Source organism: Crocuta crocuta, unplaced genomic scaffold (genome assembly GCF_008692635.1).
Source record: "Crocuta crocuta isolate KB4526 unplaced genomic scaffold, BGI_CrCroc_1.0 scaffold273, whole genome shotgun sequence".
Taxonomy (NCBI): Eukaryota; Metazoa; Chordata; class Mammalia; order Carnivora; family Hyaenidae; genus Crocuta; species Crocuta crocuta.
The window spans coordinates 2,338,591-2,359,744 of record NW_027529425.1 but is presented as its reverse complement, the minus strand read 5'-3'; the positions used below and the strand labels follow the sequence as shown (position 1 = coordinate 2,359,744).

At 48.3% G+C, this 21,154-nt stretch overlaps 1 protein-coding gene across 1 annotated transcript in view; it reads left to right on the top strand.

Moving 5' to 3' along the window:
* Nucleotides 1-20,000, top strand: part of LMTK2 (lemur tyrosine kinase 2) — a 78,728-nt gene extending 58,728 nt beyond the window's left edge. Inside the window, exons 9-14 of the mRNA XM_077758717.1 lie at nucleotides 982-1,103; nucleotides 6,212-6,361; nucleotides 8,082-11,064; nucleotides 14,609-14,741; nucleotides 14,994-15,236; nucleotides 16,204-20,000. Of these exons, the coding sequence (XP_077614843.1) occupies nucleotides 982-1,103; nucleotides 6,212-6,361; nucleotides 8,082-11,064; nucleotides 14,609-14,741; nucleotides 14,994-15,236; nucleotides 16,204-16,232 (3,660 nt within the window). The 3' untranslated portion in view covers nucleotides 16,233-20,000. The remainder of the gene's footprint in view (nucleotides 1-981; nucleotides 1,104-6,211; nucleotides 6,362-8,081; nucleotides 11,065-14,608; nucleotides 14,742-14,993; nucleotides 15,237-16,203) is intronic.
* Nucleotides 20,001-21,154: the final 1,154 nt, after the last annotated feature.

Genomic DNA, 21,154 nt, shown 5'->3' with positions numbered 1-21,154 from the left:
ATAATAAATTTTAGCATGAACCCTGGGCAATAATTCATGACCATCTATATCAAAAAATGTACTGTGCATGTCATAGCAGTATTTCTCCAGTAAAATTTTGTCCCAGATTGAATAAGGTTGGAATTTAGATTTTTAAACTGCTATAAATATATCCCCTAAGAAAATAAGGAGTAGTTGAGGTTTTCACTTGTTTTTGTGTAGCCCAGCTGCATGAGGCGGCATGACATGGGGCAGAGAATATGACTGCCCTGGCCCCTCGCCATCAGCCGTGACATGAGGGTCATATCTGTTCTGTCTTACAGGCTCTTGTGAGGACCCCGGGCTCATGTTTTCAAAGTATTTTGTAACCAAAGTGCATTATGCAAGTACAAGTTGGTTATTTGTCTACACAGTACCTCTAATGTCTCGAGCCCTTGTTGCTACTAGGCAGCACGAAGTAGTTGCTGGCATTATCTCATTTAATCCTCACCGTAAATGTAACAGATGAAGAAAAAGGCTTAGCATATCTGTTGCTTGCGCAGAGTCCACCAGCCAGCTGATGCGTGGTTGAGCCCGGACTTACGGCCTAGTCTATGTCATTCTCAAAGTCCGTGCTCGTGTTCAGTGACCGTAGGCTGCCCTACTGGGAGCATAAGGCCTGGCACATTTTACAGGATGTTGTGCTCAGAGCCTGTTTTCTGTGCATCAGATGTGGCATACCTTCCTTTTCCAGGAAGGATGACTAAGTGAGTGTTCAAGGCTCAGAGAGCAACTCGTGGAGCCCGGGAGGCTTCAGAGAAAAACCACACACACACACACACACACACACACACACACACACACACACACACACAGAAAATCTCTCTTCACAACCACTTCTTTTTCTGATATGTCTTTTGGGTTGAGTATATGTTTTCTGACAATGACCTGGTTTATTAAATCATTGACTTCACTAAAAAGTATAATAGAATTAAAAATTCTATATGCTTTCTAATAAAACAGGAGGATTATATTGAAACAGATGATAAAAAAATTTTCCCTCTGCGATGGACTGCTCCAGAACTAGTAACCAGCTTTCAAGACAGACTACTAACTGCAGATCAGACGAAGTATAGTAATATCTGGTATGTATGGATCTACCATTCCATTCGACTTTTGCGTAGCAAAGGCCTAATTTTTTTCTCCTTGAGTACTTAAGGAAAAATAACTGAATAAGAGGTAGGAACATAGGAGTGCCTGATGGTGTGAAAAAGACAGTTTATCCTAGCAATTATCACAATTGTGATTAAATCATTAACTTTTCTCTTACCCGTTTAATAAGGTCGATAAAAACAGGAACCTGATCTGTTTTCTGTGTCAACTGTAGGGCCTACAGTATCATAGATGTTTTAAATATTTATTGAAGTGAATGAAAAAAACAGAAGTTTGGACCAGTATGTAATACAGTGATTTATAGGAGATCAATTTAATGGAAGCTGAAAAAATAATATGTCTACATCTTTGACTAACCATTTCTGTTACAGGTTTATTAGTTTATATATACTTTTTTTTGTGATATTATCCTGCCTTTTCTATTTTCTTTTCCTTTTCCTGCCTTCATTTGGATTGATTTTTTTTTAACTGCTTTTTCCTGTTAGTTTGGGAGCTGTATACTCTAGTCCTGTACTTTTATTAAAAGCTACCCTAGAAGTTATAACACGTGCATTCCACTTATTTTAGTCTAGTATTCATGTTTTGGGCCTTTCTGAACAATGCAAGGACCTCAGGATACTTTAACATACTTTTTTTTTTAAATTTTTTTTTAATGTTTTATTTATTTCTAGGAGAGAGAGAGAGAGACAGCGTGAGCAGGGGAGGGTCAGAGAGAGAGGGAGTCACAGACTGAAACAGGCTCCAGGCTCTGAGCTGGCAGTCAGCACAGAGCCTGACGCGGGGCTCGAACCCACGAACCGCGAGATCATGACCTAAGCGAAAGTCGGACGCTTAACCAACTAAGCCACCCAGGCGCCCCTACTTTAACATACTTTAACTTGGTTTATACACTCCCCCCACACGCGTGTGTGCACATGCACGCACACAATGTATGTTATAATTGTTGGGCATTTTTCTTTCTTTTACCCTAACAAGACATTATTGTTGTTGTTGTTGTTTTTAGCATATTTTTGTTTAGGTTTATCCACATAATCAAATCTCTTTGCTCTTTGTTCTTTTTTCTTTTCTTTTTCCTTTTTTTTTTCTTTTTTAAATCTCAGACATTCTGTCTAGCTTTTTGTCTGAAGTACGCCCTTCAGAATTTCCTGTAGTGAGGGCTTGCCGGTAACAGACCCTCAGTTTTTTGTACATCTGAACATACCTTTATTTTGTCCTCATTTTTGAAATATATTTTTACTTGATGACAGTTACTTTCTCTCAGCATACTGAAGAGATCATTCTACTGTCTTCTGGCTTCCATTGTTGCTATTGAGAAGTCAGCTGTAAGTCTACCTAAGCTCTTTGAAGGTAATGTGACTTTTTCTCTCTGGCTGCTTTTAAACCCCTCCTCTTTTTTTTTTTTTTTTGTAGTTTTGCTCTGATGTGTATGGGTGTGGATTTCTTATGTTTTTTCTGCTTGGGATTTATTTGGCTTTTTCAAATATGTAGGTTGGTGGTGTCCTCTGCCCTTACCCTTCAAGTACTGCCCCTGCTCCATTTCTGTCCTTTGAGAAGTCTAATGAGACGTGTGTTTCTGCCTTCTTGCTCGGCCTTCTGTCTCTTAATCTCTCCTCTATATATTCTCTGATTCTCTGTGCCACACTCAAGATAATTTTCGAGACCTGTGCGCCAGCTGATAATTCTTTCTCTTCGTAAAATTCTCTCTTCAGCTGTGTCTATTCTTCTGTTAAATCTGTCTACTAAGTTTTATAGTTCAGCTATTGACTTTTCAGTTTTAGGAAGTCAATTTGATTTTTTTAAAACCTGTCCCAGTGTTTTTAACAATGGGATTATGTTCCATATCAGATAATTCCAGTATCTGAAGTCTTTGCAGATTTGATCTTGCTGGTTCTTGATGCCGCCTTGTTTCTTGGGGTGAGGATCTTGGGAACCTAGAATTAAGGAGCATTCCCCCAGAGAGGATCTGCATTTACTTAACTTGTGTCGGGTGCTGGGGTGTCCTGCCATGTAAGGGAACTATGCCACTCCACGGTTTTACGTATTCAGCTTAAGGTTTCTTTTACCACTCAGGTGGTGTGAATTTGGGCTGCAGATCCAGTCACGGGCCAGCTCTGTGGTTCAGCTTGTTAGGGACCAACCCCTCCCTTACACATACACACTCTCACACACACACATACACTGACACAGTCAGAGCCCCTCAGCAGATGAGTCAGCTTGCCTTTCAGGCTCCTGGAGGGAGGGAGGGGCAGGCTTATTTTTACAGTGAGGCAGTCTCTCGGTGATTCCCTTTACCTTGGGCAGGCCCAGAGCTTTGGCCCGTTTACCACCCACACCATCCCCATTGAGCCTTGTAAACCAAGACCACAAAAGCCCAAGTTCTGTTTTTCAGCAAATGCACCAGCTCAAAGGTGGTTCTATTTTTTTTTTTTTTTTTAATGTTTATTTTAGAGAGAGACCGAGCGCATGAGTGATGGAGGAGCAGAAAGAGAGGGAGACACAGAATCCAAGGCAGGCTCCAGGCTCTGAAACTGTCAGCATAGAGCTGGTCAGGGGGCTCAAACCCTCAAACTGTAAAATTATGACCTGAGCCAAAGCCAGATGCTTAACCGACTGAGCCACCTAGGTGCCCTTCTAATTTTTTAAGTTTATTTATTTGGGGGGAGTGACAGAAAAAGGGGTGCAGAGAATACCAAGTGCTGACAGCATGGAGCCTGACGTGGGGTTCAGTCCCACAAACCATGAGATCATGACCTAAGCCAAAATCTAGGGTCAGACATTCACCTGACTCATCTACCCAGGGGCCCCTCAAAGGTGGTTTTAGTATATTCTCCTTAGTTCTTCAAGTTCTAGAGTTTTCCCAGGTAATTCCACACTATCTTATATCATCTTTGATGCCTTTAAAAAGATAATTTTAATATTTTGTCCAAATTTTCCAATATTCCTAGCAGGGTGTTCAACCTGAAAGCTTAGCCTGCGTCCTCAGACACAGACCCTGCCCCTTGTTTCTGACACTATGAGAAGTCTCTCTAGCGGTAGGGCTGGCAGTAGTGCCAACGCCAGCCTGCGACAGGGGCCACGCTGCCCTGTGCTGGGACTGAACGAGAGGGACCTCTCTCAGAGAATTTGCTGGAAGAGGGGATAAGACCCTACAGGATGTTTTTCTCCCCAGAAGGAAGAGGCCAGTGGTACTCAAGGAGGCAAGAGCCAGTTCAAGGTGAAGAATTCAGTAGCTCAGGGTGAGAGGCAGTGACCGATGGCTGTCATCTGTGAGGAGACCGCACGGCGTAGCGCAGAGAGCTCCGGGGCAGGGACAGAACTTGCTGAGGAGACAATGTCTCATCTTCTCTGTGGCCTGTCTGAGGAGATGAGGAGGGGAGATGGAAAGATATTAGAAGTGGGGGGTGGGGAGTTGAGAAAGCCCATGCTTCATGTTTTCTGAAGAATAGAGTGAGCTGGGGGCTGGTGAGGGGTTTGGTTTTGGTCTTGGGGGAGGGAGAGGGAGTTTTAAATTAGGGATTTGAAGAATTGAGACAGGTAGGGTTATATGCCCAAGGTCACACCAACTGTGGCAGCGATAACACTCCTTTTGTCATTAATCATATACTACCTTTGGGTTTCATGTGAATTTCTTATTTTCCTCAGTTAAATTGTAGACTGACTCCCTAAAGTCATCCATAGTGTCTTAAACTTCTTTTGTATCCAGAACGACCCTCTGCCTCTGGCAAGTCAGTGCCAGGGAGGAGGTGAGTCTTACTTCTTGAATTGAGTTGTGAGCTTGGTGTCTATTTTGTTTCCTCTGATAGAAGTGATCTCTCAACTTAGATCCTGAATATGCTGATTCCTGTCACTGGTTTGTGAAGTTAGCATAGGGAAATTAACTCATAAGTTATATTGTACTATACAAGGTCAAATAATAAACTTATTTATTCGATCAGTTTATTATTCAAGCAAACATTCTAGAGGCATCGATCCAAGCCCTTGTAAACCATCGATGCCCAAACCTGGCTGGACGTCAGAGTCACTAGGAACCTTTTTTTTTTTTTAAGTGTACTTATTTTGAGAGAAAAAGAAATCGCGAGTGGGGGAAGGGCAGAGAGAAAGAGAGAGAATCCAAAGCAGGTTCTGCACTGTCAGTGCAGAGTCCTATGTGGGGCTCAAACTGACAAACCATGAGATCATGACCTGAGCCGAGGTCGGACGCTTGACTGCTTGACCGACCGAGCCACCCAGGTGCCCCTTTAAATGCAGCTTCCTAGGCTATACCTACATTGTCAACTGAGAGTCTGGGGACGAGGGTGGGTCCTAAGTACCCGTGTATTCCCAGATGACACAGGTAGCCAGCCAGGTCTGGGAGCCAATGCAGTAACGAGGAGGTCCTGCTGTACAACCCAGGGCAGTGAGCGCTGGGGTAGAGACACAGACTGCGTAGAGGAGGTGGAGAGTAAGTGCACGTCTCACAGAGCCGCAGAGGCTGCGTCCGTGGCAACAGAGGACTTGGCGTGAGGGAGAGGGACAGGTGCCAGGAAGGGGCATTGCCTTCTGCCCGTGGTCACAGCCGCGTAACTGGCGGCACGGGGAGGCTCAGGTGGGTGGCCTCCTCTGGCACACAGGTAGCTGGCAGAAGGGTGGGAAGGGGTTCCTTCATACCAGCAACAAAACGCAACTGTTTACTACTGTCAGGAGTGGGATTTTTTTTTTGGTCCACCTCAGGATATTTATCTTGTATCTCACCATGACTCTTAAAGTCATTCTAAAGATCTTTCAAAAAATTTCTTGAGTTTCAAAGTTGACAGTTACATTAGCTCTTCTCTATAATCATGCCTGTTATCTGCTTAGTTTTTTCTTTTTTGCGTTGGCCCAAACTTCTGGAGTACCCAATAGCAAATGCAAGGAGGCAAACGTGTCCTCATTGTATTGAAGATGGCTTTTTAAAAAAATCACATTAAAGAGCTATCTGTAATAACCTTTTCAGTACACACCTTGTTCTTAAAGTCACTAATGAACGTACAAATAAAAATGTGGGTGTTAAAGACTCGACATCTAAAGGGAGGAAGAAATGACCTTTTTCTCTTTGCCACAGGTCCCTGGGTGTGACGCTTTGGGAGCTCTTCGATAATGCTGCTCAGCCTTATTCCGACCTCTCCAACTTAGATGTTCTCAATCAGGTCATTCGAGAGAGAGACACAAAACTCCCTAAGCCCCAGCTGGAGCAGCCTTATTCTGACAGATGGTAGGTAGCTCCACTTTACGTTTTGTGGTCCTCAGAAGGTGAGGACATCCTCTGTGGGTGTTAGTTGTGTAGTCCCTGTTTGTATTCATTTGTTTGTTTGTTTATTTTTATTTTTTGGTTATCTTAGAGAAGGAGCACCACTGGAGGAAGGGGCAGAGGAGAGGAGTGGGGAGAGAGAGAGAATATGAATCTTAAGCAGGCTCTCATTAAGGAGCCTGACACGGAGCTTGATCCCATGACCTTGGGATCATGAGCTGAGCCAAAATCAAGAGTTGGACTCTCAACCTGCTGAGTCACCCAGACACCCCAGTATATTCCCCATTTTTAAGTGATAAATGTTGTGAAAAGCCAAGATTTGTGTATTATTGACCACTGATTTTAGAATTAACATATTTTTTAAATGTTAATGTTATTTTTGGAAAAAATGTGTAGAACAGGTAGGAATTTATTCTGTGCAAGAAGAGAAAATGTGAAGTCTAAAGCAATTAGAAAAGTCAATATTAAGGGAGTCTCCTATTGTGGAATTGTTATAAAATGAAGCTATTTTGCGGTTGCCTGGGTGGCTCAGTCGGTTGAGCATCCAACTTCGGATCAGGTCATGATCCCACAGTTCATGGGTTCGAGCTACGCATCGGGCTCTGCTGACAGCCCAGAGCCTGGATCCTGCTTCGGATTCTGTGTCTCCCTCTCTCTCTGCCCCTCTTCCACTCACACTCTATGTCTCTCAAAAATAAATAAACTTTTTAAAAATGAGGCTGTTTTTGTAAGTGATACCTAATATGTGAGAAAAGAGCATAGGAAGGATAATATTTAAATTTAAATTGGCAGAGGAAGCTAATTTGCATAGTGCATGTTGACATTTGCAAAACAAATTTACCTCTTATTAGTCTTCAGACCAGTTCTTACTCCATTTGCAGTCAGGATCACGTTCACCTCTTTCTAAGCCTCCGTCTACACCACTACCTGCCCAGTAGGCATTGCCTATTGCAGCGTGGCAACCCCATGTAGGCATTGCTCAGCTCCCCAAGCTGCTCGCACTGTCTCACCCAGAATAACTTGACGTATACTGTGTACAGTTAATACTTGAAAGTTGGCTTTGTCTTCCCTTTTGTTCATGGCTCTACTGTAAGATGTTGGCTCTATCCAGCCAACCCTTCAAAGACCCAGCTCCTGCTTGCTCTCTTTGGACTTCATTTTCTGCGGTTTCCCTCCACTTTCAGCCACTTTTATGATCTAAGGAAACCATGTCCTACATAAGATTATAGTGTTACTTTTTATCGGGTAGGAGAGTTAGAGGTCAGTTACAACTGCATTTGTCTCTGAGAATTCTTAGAAAATAAAGTGAGTAAACCTAAACATGTAAGACAAGTGCATTCTTCACAGAACACTTTTGGCAATTTTTTAAAGAGGAGATCACATTAAAGCTGTTTCTAAATTCAGGGGATAAGTCACTGGCTAAACACTCGGAAAATGACAAACCCTGGTACTGGGAAATGTCCTGGGAACACAGAAAATTAGTAGGCCTGATGTTTATATTTCTTCATTTCCTCTTCCACCACAGTCTCTTTCACCATGAACCAAGGTCCTTCGTGTGGTTGACAGTAATTATAGCATAGAAACTTCCGAGGTGCCGAGTTGGCTTAGGAGGCCTTGTGAAGTCCTTTCTTATTTTAAAGCAGTTTACCTTCATTCCATTAATTACCTCTGAATTGTTGCTCAGGTATGAAGTCTTACAGTTCTGCTGGCTGTCCCCGGACAAGAGGCCTGCGGCTGAGGATGTGCATAGGTTGCTCACCTACCTGCGGATGCAAAGCCAAAGGGACTCCGAAGTCGACTTTGAGCAACAGTGGAATGCTCTTAAACCAAATGCAGATAGCAGAGACACCTCAAGTAATGCCGCGTTCCCAATCCTGGACCACTTTGCCAGGGATCGGCTGGGCCGTGAGATGGAGGAGGTCCTCACCGTGACTGAGACCAGCCAGGGCCTGAGCTTTGAGTATGTCTGGGAGGCAGCTAAGCATGACCACTTTGATGAGCGCAGTCGGGGTCCCCCGGACGAAGCCTTGTCCTACACAAGCATCTTCTTTCCAGTTGAAGTTTTTGAGAGTTCACTTTCAGATCCTGGGCCAGGGAAACAAGATGACAGTGGCCAGGATGTGCCCCGCGGGGCCCCCGGAGTGGTTCCTGTTTTTGATGCCCACAACCTTTCTGTTGGAAGCGACTATTACATCCAGTTGGAAGAAAAAAGCGGTAGCAACTTGGAGCTTGATTACCCACCTGCACTGCTCACCACTGAAATGGATAACCCAGAAAGGATAAGCGAGGAGGCGCCCCAGTTCCTGACACTCAGGAACCTTGAATTAGAGGAGTCCAGTACAGATGAGGATTTCTTCCAGAGCAGTACAGACCCCAAAGATTCCAGTGCACCCGAGGACGTACAGGTCCCCAGGGGCCCTGAGAGCCCTTTCAACAGTATATTTAGCGATCTTGACAAATCAGAGGACTTGCCCAGTCACCAAAAAATATTTGACTTAATGGAACTAAACGGAGTTCAAACTGACTTGAAGCCGACCGCTTTAAGTTCAAGTCTGGATGACTCCAGAGAGTCCGTCATAACATGCCACTTTGAGAAGGAAAACCCCCGTAAGCTTTTTGACTGCGAGCCTCTTTGCTTATCAGAAACCCTTATACACCAAGATAATTTTGATCCACTGAATGTTCAAGAGTTATCAGCAAACTTTTTGTTTCTTCAAGAGAAAAACTTACTAAAAGACTCCCTGTCCAACAAAGAACATATTAATGATCTTCAAACAGAACTTAAAAACGCTGGCTTCACCGAAACAATATTAGAAACTCCACATAGAAACTCTTTAGATCTTGAAGTTAAGTTTGCCGAGACTAAAGCAGCCTTTCCCTTGCTGCAGGAAAGCCTCGGCACAAAGGGAGAAGATACAGATGTCGCGCTTGAGGACAACACTTTGAACACCTCGTTACGGTCTTCCCCAGAAGTGCAGGTCCCTCCTACCTCACTGGAGACAGAAGGGGCATCTCCTTGCTTCCCTCCAGACACCCTCCGGAAGCCCGGAGAACCCACAGGCCCGGATGTCCGTGGCCGCGAAGACTGTCTCTGCCAAGAAATAAATCCAGGCCCTGAGACCATCATGGTAGGAACTCTCGCAGCAGATGCCAGAACACACGGCGTTGGTGACGGGTCCCAGGACCTGACCCACCAAAGTGAAGAGGCCTTGAGACCGACCAAAAGGGACTCGGTCCTTGCTGATGACATTTTTGCCAATAAGGTGAGTATAGGAAGTAGTGTACCAGAATCAAAACAGAACCTGGAACATCAGCCACTCTTGGAAGACTGCCACAGTGATGACGTGCTGGAGAGAAGCTCAGAAGGTGTGGACTCCCAGAGTGAGCGGCACTATGAAGATGCTGCAAAGGAGGGGGGCCTGGTGTCCGCCCTCTCCTCAGACTCGACCAGTCAAGACAGCCTTTTAGAAGAGAGCTTGTCAACACCCATTCCGACCTCAGAACAGTCTGTGGAGACCCCGGACTCTCTGGATTCAGTGGATGTTCGTGAAGTTTTATTGGGTTCCTTAGGCTCTCACACTCCCCAGAAACTCGTGCCCCCTGATAAGCCTGCGGATAGTGGCTACGAGACAGAGAACTTGGAGTCCCCGGAATGGACTCTGCACCCCGCCCCCGACAGCGCCTCAGCCCCAGAGGCAGCCATGGCGGGCGATGGCAGCCCTGGCACTCCGCCCCCCAACCCAGTCATTGTCATCTCGGACGCAGCCGACAGCCACAGAGGTACAGAAGTGGCCCCACAGACTTTCGCGCCTGGCTCTCAGAGCTCATACCGTGACTCTGCTTACTTCTCAGATAATGACTCTGAGCCTGATAAGAAGTCCGAGGGGGTCCCGGGACCCTCGGCCTCGGCCTTGGTAGTGGTAACGGACCAGCCCCTGCCTGAGCCGGTCGCGCCAGAGCACAGCCCTGGTGCCACGGACAGTTGCCTGGAAACCAGACACAGCCAGCCGGACCAAAGTTGTCTCCCTGCTTTGCACAGTCCCGGTCACCCGGAGTCCGAAGAGTCGTCGGAACCGGCACCAGGCGATGTCTCCAAGCAGCCTCCGCCTCTCGAAGATGAGGGCGGTAGCCCCTTGAGTTTGGGGAACTCCGAGCTGAGCAGCAGCGAGGACTTGGAGGCACCAGAGGAGCGCCCCTGCACGCTCGCTTCCACCGGAACCAACACCAATGAGCTCCTGGCCTTTGCAAGTGCCGCCCTGCGCCCCAGCTGCGCAGCGGACCTGATGGCCGAGAAGTCCTCGTGCGACCGCTCCGAGGGCCCCAAGCTGAAGGAGCCGGATATCGAAGGGAAGTACCTCGGGAAGCTGGGTGTGTCAGGTATGCTGGACCTCTCGGAGGACGGCATGGATGCAGACGAGGAAGACGAGAACAGCGACGACTCGGACGAAGACCTGCGGGCGTTTCACCTGCACAGCCTGAGCTCCGAGTCGGAGGACGAGACCGAGCACCCCGTGCCCGTGATCCTCAGCAACGAGGACGGGCGGCACCTGCGGAGCCTGTTGAAGCCCGCTGCCACTGTCGCCATTGACCAGCTACCGGACGACTGGAAAAAAGAAAAGAAGGCGGTGACATTTTTTGATGATGTCACAGTCTATCTGTTTGACCAGGTATCTGTTAACTTCCAAGCATTGTCATATATGGGAACTCCAAAACGTGTTGGGAAATTTGAGTGCGCCTTGTTTTTCTGATTGACATTTTAAGGCCACAGGCTGTTTTAGGGTTCATCAAAAATAGGAATTTGGGGTTGGTTACAATTCCAAGGATGTGCAGAAATGTAGGTGGGACAGGGAACTCCTATTCAGTTACGGGAAGGAGACCTGGATGCCCTTTCCGGGTCTCCTGGCAGAGTAGGACCCGAAGTCAACTGCGCTTTACAGGCCAAATTTCCAAAATCCGACAACTGGAAGTAGCAGTCAGCACACCAGTGCAGCTGGGACAGTGCATGACCCACAGGGAGCCCCGGAGTTGCTGGTTACCGGCCATCGCTGTGGTCAGGACCAGGGAGTGACAGCGGCAGCTTCCATGGCCCTCCGGCTCTCTGGTGCCTGAGCTCAGATTTCCGCCTCTTTAAAGATGGCGAGTTGAAGGTTTTCTTGTATCTGTTACTGACTTCTAGTCTGTTATGGTCAGAGAGCATGTCTGATACGGTTTCAGTTCTTTTATTCTTTTTATTTTTATTTATTAAAATTTACATCCGAGTTAGTTAACATATAGTCATTTCCTTTCAACTTAGAAAGATTTGTTTTGGAGCCAGGCTACTGTCTGTCTTGGTGAATGTTCCACGTGTTCTTGAAGGAACGTGCCTGTGTGTCAGTTAGGGCTGGATGGTGGGCAGTGCTCAGTTCCTCTGCACTACTGCTGCTTTTTCTGCAGGCTGGTGGGTTCCATCTGTGGCTGGAGAGAAGAAAGGTGTTGAAGTCTCCAACTGCAGTTCGGCATTTGTCTCCATTTGTTAGTTTGTGCTTCCTCTGTTTGGCAGCTCTGTTAGCCACATGCACATTTAAGATCATTAAATCTTGTTGATGTGACCTTTTACCGTGACAGAATGTCCCTCTTTATTCCCTTGTCTGATACTTGTATAGCCACTCTAGCTATCTTTTGATCGGCATTTGCATATCTCTTTCTTCACCCTTCTGCTTTCAGTTGTACTACATGTATCATGATGTATGACCTCAGTTTCTTGTGAATAACAAATCGTTTTTTAAATCTCTTCTGAAAAATCCTGTCTTAATTGGTGGTTTTAGGCCACTTACATTTAATAAAATTAGTCTTGTTTGGATTGTGGCATACCATTTTATTCGTTTCTGTTTGTTCCTCTGTTCGTATTTCTTGCCCTCTTTGGCAATTTAAGCACTTTTTAATATTACCTTTCGATTTATCATTGCATTTTTTACTGTGCATCTTAGTAGCTTTTATCATGGTCTTGGGGACTAAAATATACATAACTTGTCACGATCTACTTAGATCAGTACAGTGCCATTTCCAGTGGAAAGCACAAACTTCATTACTACTGTCTGGTTTATTCCACGTGCTTACACTGAAAGCCTGTCAGATGGTGCTCTGCGTGATCAGTGTTTCCAGTGATCAAATGTATTTTAAGAAACTCAGAAGGAGACAAATTGGGTTCTGCTTATCCAGACAGGCCCTACTGTTTCTCTGTCTTCATTTTTGATGTTCCAGGATCTTTCTGGTATCATTTCCCTTCTGTTTGAATAAGTTTGGCTTTTTTTTTTTTTTTCAATCAAATCTACTGACAAATTATCTTAGTTTCCCTCACTCCTTAAGGATATTTTCTCTGAATCCACAGTTCAGAGTCGACAGCTCTCTTCTCTCAATAGTATTATGTCTGGTTGCTGTCAGGACATTTTTCTTTTTCTTTTTTTAATGCTTTATTATTTATTTCTGAGAGAGAGAGACAGCGTGAGCAGGGGAGGGTCAGAGAGAAAGGGAGACACAGAATCTGAAGCAGGCTTTAGGCTCTGAGCTAGCTGTCAGCACAGAGCCCAACACAGAGCTTGAACCCACGCACCGTGAGATCATGACCTGAGCCGAAGTCAGACGCTTAACGGACTGAGCCACCCAGGCGCCTCTGTCAGGGCGTTTTTCTTTACAAAATTCCCTTTTCCTCTTAGCAACTTGATCATAAGCATGGATTTCTTTGAGTTTACTCCGTCTCAAATTTGCTGAGCATCTTGAATCTGTAGTTTTATGACTTTCACCAGATTGGAGAAATTTTCAGCCATTATTTCCCCAAATGCTTTCTTTGGTCACACTCTGGATTCCCTCCTCTAGTGCTCCTGGATCAGACCGTTACGTGTCTGTGGCCTGTTGGCTTTTTCTCCAGGGTCTGTTTTCATCATTATTCAGACGAATCATTTCTCTTGATCGCGTTCAGATTCAGTTATTCTTTGTCATCTTGCTATTGAGTCCATCCAGTGGATTTTTAAGTTCTAGGTAGCGTATTTTTCTGTTTTCAGATTTGTACGTGGTTCTTATTTTTATCATCTGTTCTTTTGCCAAGACTTTTCTCTGTCAACATTCATTTCGAGTTGCTTGTAGGAACGTTTTCATAAAAGGCTTTCAGACAGTCCCAGCATCTGTGTCACCTTGGCATTGGCCTCTGTGAATTGAGGTTTCCCTGATTCACTGGATGCAGAGCGATTTTTCAACCGTATCCTTAGTGTGTTTATGATTCTGTTCTTGTTTAGATTCTAAGGAGAATGCTGATATTTTTGGTCTGGCAGGCATTGACCCATTGGGGTCCGGGTTTGTGAGTTCCAGCCACCTTGTGTGTGCTGGGGGTTCCCCGTTCCAAGCTTTTGCTGTATTGTTCGAACCTGTGCTGTGCACGTTTCCCCCACTGGCCAGTGGTCTGGCCTGCGATTCAGTTCCCAGAGCCTGTTGGTGTGCTGTTGACAGTCAGGTTTACCGTGCACAGCTCGGAGCTAAGGCGAGAGCTCATAAACTTGATAGGGTCGCTTTCCCAAGCTCCTCCCTGTCTGTGCTGTCCCTTTTCCGACATCTTGAGCCCCCCCTTTTCAGTGCCACAGCTAAACATCTGGGGCTTTCATTAGCACATGACGCTGCAAACTGGATGCCACTGTGCAGACAGAGAGGAAGACAAGCGACAGGGCTTCTCCTCACTCTCAGCTTCCCCAGGGGGAGAGGGCGTTCACCCCCCTCAGAATTCTAGGTGCCTGCCCCCGCCCCTCCGCCCCCCGGGACTGTTCGGGGCTAGGGAGCCAGAGATGGAGGAAGAAGATCTGGAATTCCCCTGCCGGGCATCAGAAGATCTCCTTCCTACTTTAGAACCAGGACCAAAGGGCTTCTGGAACTCTCTCCCATTACTGTGGCTCTCGAGCTGTTGAGGGGGCAGCCGGGGGGTGCGTCTGCTGCTGCACGCGAGTTCTTCCCCAGCCTGCCTGCCAGTGCTTACTCTCCAGGGACCCCCGCAGCCACTTCAGGATGCTGCCTGGGTCCTGGAGCTGCTCCGGTGGGACAGACAGGGCTGTGAGTTTTGTCGCACCTTCCCCGGGCCCGAGCCCACCCTGTCGGAAGATGAGCATTTTACGGCTGATCAGCGAGACGCGTGCGCCGGCGGACTCCCACGAGCCGGCCTCTGCTGATGGGAATTTCTCTCTGGCTTTTCAGGAGACCCCAACCAAAGAGCTGGGGCACTGTGGAGGAGATGCCCACGGCCCCGAGTTGAGCAGCCCGGCCCCGTCTTCAGGTTCTCCCTACCTGAGCAGGTGCATAAATTCCGAAAGCTCGACTGATGAAGAAGGTATTTCCCTTCATTGACGGGTTTAAAAGGAAACTAAAATTGCATTGTAAATAAGGGAAACTTTTGTGGAGGGTGACATCATGTACTGCTTTAAATGACATTGTGAGGACATGCGGGGAGCAGCCCTGCCACCTGTCGGGCCCGAGTCGGTGTTGGTTGATGTGCGTGGCACACTCGTGTGTGCCCTCCTCTGTCTGCTATTTATGACGAACTCAGAGAAGGAAAACTGGTTTGTATTTGTTTTCCTTCTAGGTGGAGGCTTTGAATGGGATGACGACTTCTCCCCAGACCCTTTTATGGCAAAGACAACAAGTAACCTTCTTAGTTCCAAGCCTTCTCTTCAGACATCTAAGTACTTCTCGCCGCCTCCGCCGCCCCGGAGCGCGGAACAGAGCTGGCCTCACACCCCGCCGTATTCCCGATTCTCCATCTCACCCGCCAACATCGCCAGCTTTTCTCTCACTCACCTTACTGACTCGGACATCGAGCAAGGAGGTGAGAGGGGTGCTGTGTGTCCAGGAGGGCTGGGCGTCAGCCTGCAAGACCTTCCCCGCTGGACTTGAATGCTTGCTGACTTGGTGCCTTCCTGGTGTTTGCGGAGTAGATTATGAAACAAAATCCCTCAGAAAGCTCTCTCAGTCCAAGAGCTCGCTCTCGGGGCCACAGCCCCTGCCTGCAGGCCTCTGTCACTCCACAGGCTGAGCGCCACTTGGGGTGTTCCCTCGCTGACCCTGGTGGGCCGGGTGGCCCAGACTGACGGCCTAGCCACAGGTCCCTGAACTTGTCCAGGGTGCTGCCACCTTCTTTTCTCCTTTTTACCCCTTTTGGCCACAGCCCTGCTCCCCCCACCCCCACAGGAAGAAGCCGCTTACACTCTTCGGAACACTTGGCCGGAGATTTTGGGATCGAGCCCAGATGTGCTCTGGTCCTTCCCCGGGAGTATTGATTTTGCCATTAAGTCTCCGTCTTGTGCGATAGCAGAGGTCTGGGTGGGAAGTCATGGGCAGGGCACATTTGAAGTGGTATTATCTCAACATACGGGTCCTTTTTTCCCCTATAACTAGATTGGGGGGTGAATGTTAATAGGTATGTTTTTTCGATTCTGAAGTTCGAAGTTCAGATAACCACCATGAACCATAAAGAGCTCGTGTTTGTGTTTGTGCTGTTTAATTGTGCCGATTAGATAACACCCATTCCCTACGATCTGCCAGAGATCAGAGCCGGTTTTCTCCTGCGCCCTGAGTGAGGACGCTGAGCTGCGTGTGAGCTGAGCAGATGTGTGCGCGAGAGTCTGGCAGGTGCCGCTGGCACAGGAGGAGCACCCGCGGCCACAGCAGGTGGTGGGCAGCCGCACTCCAGGCATCAGTTCCTCTTTCTGTGGCACAGCTCAGGTGCCGCCCAGGCTGTTTTTATCTGGGACGGTCACCGCCTGAACCCAGCTTTGCTTCTCTCTCCTCAACAGGAAGCAGCGAGGATGGAGAGAAGGATTAGGTGGCCTGATGCACGCTTGGGCCCCGGGCTGCTCTCCGTGGGTGGCATTCCTGCGCTGCAGCCTGGCGGTGACTTCCCCTCGACAGTGTGACGGCATCAGCTGCAGCGGGTCCGGCCCAGGAGAGAGACTCGGAGGCCCGCAGGGAGCCGGGGAGGCCCCATGGCCGCTCGCACCCTGGTTGTCCTCGGGGGGCACTGCCCCCGCTCTGCTGTGTGGGAGCTGTAGGCTCCGGGCCATTTCCAGTTTCCCTGCAGGGGTGTCATCCACGTCCACGTCTGCGCATCCCTGCTGCGCACGAGGGCCCGGAGGATCCCGATGGGAGTGGGCGCCTGTGAGTGAGGCATATTTATTACTTGTAAAGAAATCACTACTTGCTTTCTGTAATTGCACTGTGGGTAGGTGTTCTCTGAGTACCGATACTGTACAGAATCTTAAATTATTCGAGGACAGTAAGGCAGGTCAAGCTGGTGCAACCCACTAGTTTGATGGTTTCCTCTGTTTTATAGTTTGTTTGCTCTGCATGGTACTTGTAAAGCTTAAATATTTTGAGTGTTCTGCTGTCTAGAATTGTTGGAATTGTACATATGGTACTTTTTCGTACATGATAAATGATTCCGAATGTTAGTGTTTTTTTGTTCCTACAGGAAATATTTTTGATGAGTACAAAAAGACTGTTTTGTTGACCGAATGGAACACACGTTTGTCTCTTTCTATAACGCAGGTTCCTTTTAGCAAGGGAGGCTTCCCTGAGGCGGTGAGGGGTCTGCAGCCCCTCCGTGTGCTTCTCCCGCCCCACCCTGCTCCCTGACTTTGTAAACCCTTTCGGTAAAACTTGACAGGCTGTTTACCCCGGGACTCAGCTGCGGGGTAAGGTCCAGGTCTCCTGTCCCCCTCCCCGGGGAGCCGAGTGCCCCGCTCCCCCCGTGTGTGCTCTGGGGTGGCCCCTGCACCACGTCACCTCACAGCCGGCTCTTCTGCTTGTTGTCTGGGAGCGTGGCTGCTGTGGCTTCAGCGTCCCCGTAGACAGTCCGGGGCTCTGAGAAAGAGCTGCCGTGTGGGGCTCTTGTCGCCGAGGACGGTCTGAGTTCCTTCTGTCTGTACACATTAGGTGGTGAGCTTTTAAGTAACGTAGAGCGGGCTGTCCCCTCAAGAACCACCCCGCGTCATGGCCAGGTGTGGCTGCTCTCCGTCACCAAGGAGATAACACTACATCCTGCAGCCGGGAGCAGGGACGAGGGATGATGGCGGAGCCTGCGCAGCCAGCATGTCCTCCCAGTTGGGGCCTGGGGCCGCCCCGATGGCCGTCACACCCAGACGCGGCCCCGGGCCTCATTTGCACTGACCCTTCCCTTCTGCATCAGCACCTCGTTCTCCCCTCGCCTCGAAAGGGACTGAGTGTGTCGAACGTGGCCTCCCAGCGTTGGCAGGAATTGGTGTTTGGGATAAAAAAGCTGACCTCATCTGCAGTCTGTGAGTTCGTGCCACGGCTGAGGGAGGCTTGGTGTGTCCGCCACGAAGCCATGTGTGTCGGGGGTCTGACCTCGGGTCTGTGGCTCCCACACACTGGCCCCTCACCCCAAATGTTTTCCGGTGCTGATTTGCTTGCCTGACTCCAGCGCCACACAGGTCCACTGGGCTGTGTGACAGAAGTCCCAGCAGCTCTGGTCCCAGTGGGAGATGCAGGTGTGGGTACTGGTTGGAGTTTATGAAGTAAATGATGACCTTGATGATCAGTTCTGGCTCAGTCCACTAACTTTTTATACCTAGCAATAACCTTCCCGAGCGAGAACTCAGACTGGAAAGAGAGAGCCCCCTTTATCCTCCGCGCGGTGTGAACAGGGGGAGCGCAGCGGGGAGAGCCGGGCCCATGGCACACAGCCGGGACCCCACCATAGGGCATTAGAAGGTGATTTTGCCAAACTGTCATAACTCTGCATTTCTTGCTGTGGAGCCTTCCTGAGATTCCTGAATTTTTACATCTAACTACCAGTCTTTGTGAGGAGGTCAACGAGAGGTGGTGATTATACACGTTTTTTCAAACTCTAAGGAGTTCAGATTTAATGACTGAAATCCAGCAGATCCATAGAATATATAGTCTTATACAATCAGCCCGGGATAAATTTATAGGTATTTGGGGGCTGTATCTTTTTCACTATGATTAAGGAGATTTTAACAACCTAATTCCCATTTTAACTTAATTTAGATCTTTATTGCTGTCATGATTAATTGCCAAAAGAAAGCATTTTCTACACTGAGTTGGGGGGTGGGTCTGAGTAGTAAATCTTACTGTGGTGTTGCATGGCGGGGAAGATTTTATATTTATAGTACACATGTGAGCTAACACGTTCTTTTGAAATCTCAAGCAATACACAGGAAAACCAATTATGTAGATTAAAATTTTGAGCCCGTCTTTGAAGCATCAGCATGTGCTTTTGTTGTTCAATTCCGTTGTTTTGTTTTGTTTTTGGCTCCCCCCCCCCCCCCCCCGCTTTTACTATGTCGGTTACTAATAGCGGGTTTTCAGACCAAACTGGTCCTGAGAAGTTATGCAATGAAATAAATCAGTGGAATTCTCTAGATAATATGTTTGAGGTTTAAAATGCCTGGTCCACAGTGGTATTTCCTGGCCTCTTTTGGAGTCTTACCAGGTTTTGGTTAGTGTCACTCTGGTGGAGTTTATGTATTTTAAAGCCCAGAATAAAAATAATCTCACCTTCATTTCCTTCCTAGCTAAATGTCCATTTTGTGTTATCAAATGATCGTGTCATAAGCCAGAAAAAGAAATGTAAAAAAAGTGCTCCCCAAATCCTTCTGGAACTTGGACCGTGTGTGTGGGTAAGAAGCCATTCATCTTCACGGTGAAGAAGCTCTACTAAGCTGAATTGAAACAGAGCATCTGTTCTATTTTTAAACGCACAGGTGATTGTTTCTATAGAAATGGGTTTTATCTCCGAAAAGTCTTTGTACATCTTGCTGCCATAAAAACGCCTTTCAGAACCTCTCCCTTGTCCCTGGTGGTCTAGTGGTTAGGATTTGGCGCTCTCAGAACCTCTCCCTTGTATCAATATTTCTGTAGGGTGCTTATAGGGCTAGTGACCTACTGCATGTCCATCTGGAGGGCCCAAGGCTCGAGGGGGGCAGCTCCCGGCTGTGTCCTCCCCAGCCCCCCCATCATCGGAAAATCCTGGAAGTGAACCCAGTGTTAGGCTCCAAATGTCAGGCCCCGGTGACAGGGGCTTCAGGACAGTAGCCTTATGAGAAGTAGCCTTAAAATAAGATTGGGCCACACAGTTAACTTCAGATTTCAGTCTCCTCCACAATATTCCTAACGGTAACGGGGTCGCCTCAAGTGTTGGCTGTTCACAAAGCAACTTCTCTCCAGTACATAAATTCCGCGACGTGTAGACAGTATTGAACTACCAACAACCTGTTACGGGAGCGGCCTGGACGTGTCTGAGCCACTCGGGCTCACATGGCGCAGACAGACCTTCCTGACCGGCCGGTGTGCGAACCCACTGTTGAATTCCGTCCGCAGATAAGGACCCCCCGGGACAGTCCACCCACGCGGCTTCCCTGTCGTGCTTAAACACAGTTGTGAGAGGTTCACGGCAATATAACCGCTAATGAACTTTCAGTTTAAATTGTGTACATTTTTAAATTGTAAGATTTTTACTGTATATTGATGCATAGTGTGATTCAATAAATTGCTTGTAATTTAAAAACTATTTAATATTCAAAATAAATATAGTTATATATTTATAAACTCTGTTGTGGCGTTTATTTCGTGTTCTTCTACTGTGCGAGGCCTGGAGTGTGTGACCAGGCGCTTCCCTGCGCAGGCCCTCGCAGCGGGTGGCCCAGCCAGTGGCCCTGGGACACACACACACAGTATGCCTTTTCCGTTGGAACTAAGATTTGTATCACCACTGGAAAACTGGACTTTGATGTAGTGACGCTGCTGCCTCAAGGTGGATCTGTAATTCGAAGCCTTTGTCCTTATTGATGAATTTCAGAAGCCTTTTGAGATACAGCCTCTAATGAGCTGTAAGCCAAGAGGCTAATCAGCTCAACACCAGCCTTTCTATGGCCGGTGGACCTTGGCCTCCTTCATCACCCCGACCATGCTCCCCCTGCCCAGCTGCCCAGAGAGCAGGGACAGCCTCCCACCAAGCAGGCCTGGCCCCCACTCCAGTCACGCCAACTCCCTTGAGACCCCCAGGGAGTAGGTGGAGACCTACTAGTGCCCCTCTGGGCACCTCCAGCAAGTGCGAGATCTGTGCCAACGACCCCTGAACCTGCTGGTCACAAGGGGTGGGAGCCCAGGCACGGTCTGCCTGCACTCCGGGGGCACCCCATCAGTCCAGAAGAACCCCTGAAGCCAGAAGCTTTTAACACTTTTTAGTGCTCCTGTAAAAGGGAAGGAAACTCAGGCAGGCAGGCGTTTTAGGAAAGCGGGTGGGTGGGAGCCAGGTTTAAGCCCAAGCTGACCACCTCTCGCCCCCTGGAGACCTCGTAAAATCGATTACCGATGACCGCGCATTTCCCCTTGACCTGCAAGCAGCAGCGGGCGGGAGCAGGTGCTCCGCGGGGCAGAGCTCCGCCCACCTGCCCCCCCCCCGGGACCGGCGCCCTGCGGGCCTGCGACCTGCGAAGTGGTGGGGGAGCTCACGAAGCCCCCGGGCGCTGCAGGGCCGCCGAAACATGGGCCGCTACCCATTTAGGAGATTAGTATTATTGCAAAGTGGCTTTTCCGCCAGTTCTGGGTTTGATTTCTGTTCTGAGCCTTCACCTCAAGGCCAGGTGCGGCGGCCAGGCACGGTCCCAGGGCTTCCCCTCAGCGCCGGCGGGCTCGCAAAGGCCTCAGTCTCCCACTCTGCCGAATGGGCTCCGGGCCTGGGCTCTCAGCAGAGGGGAAGCTGTG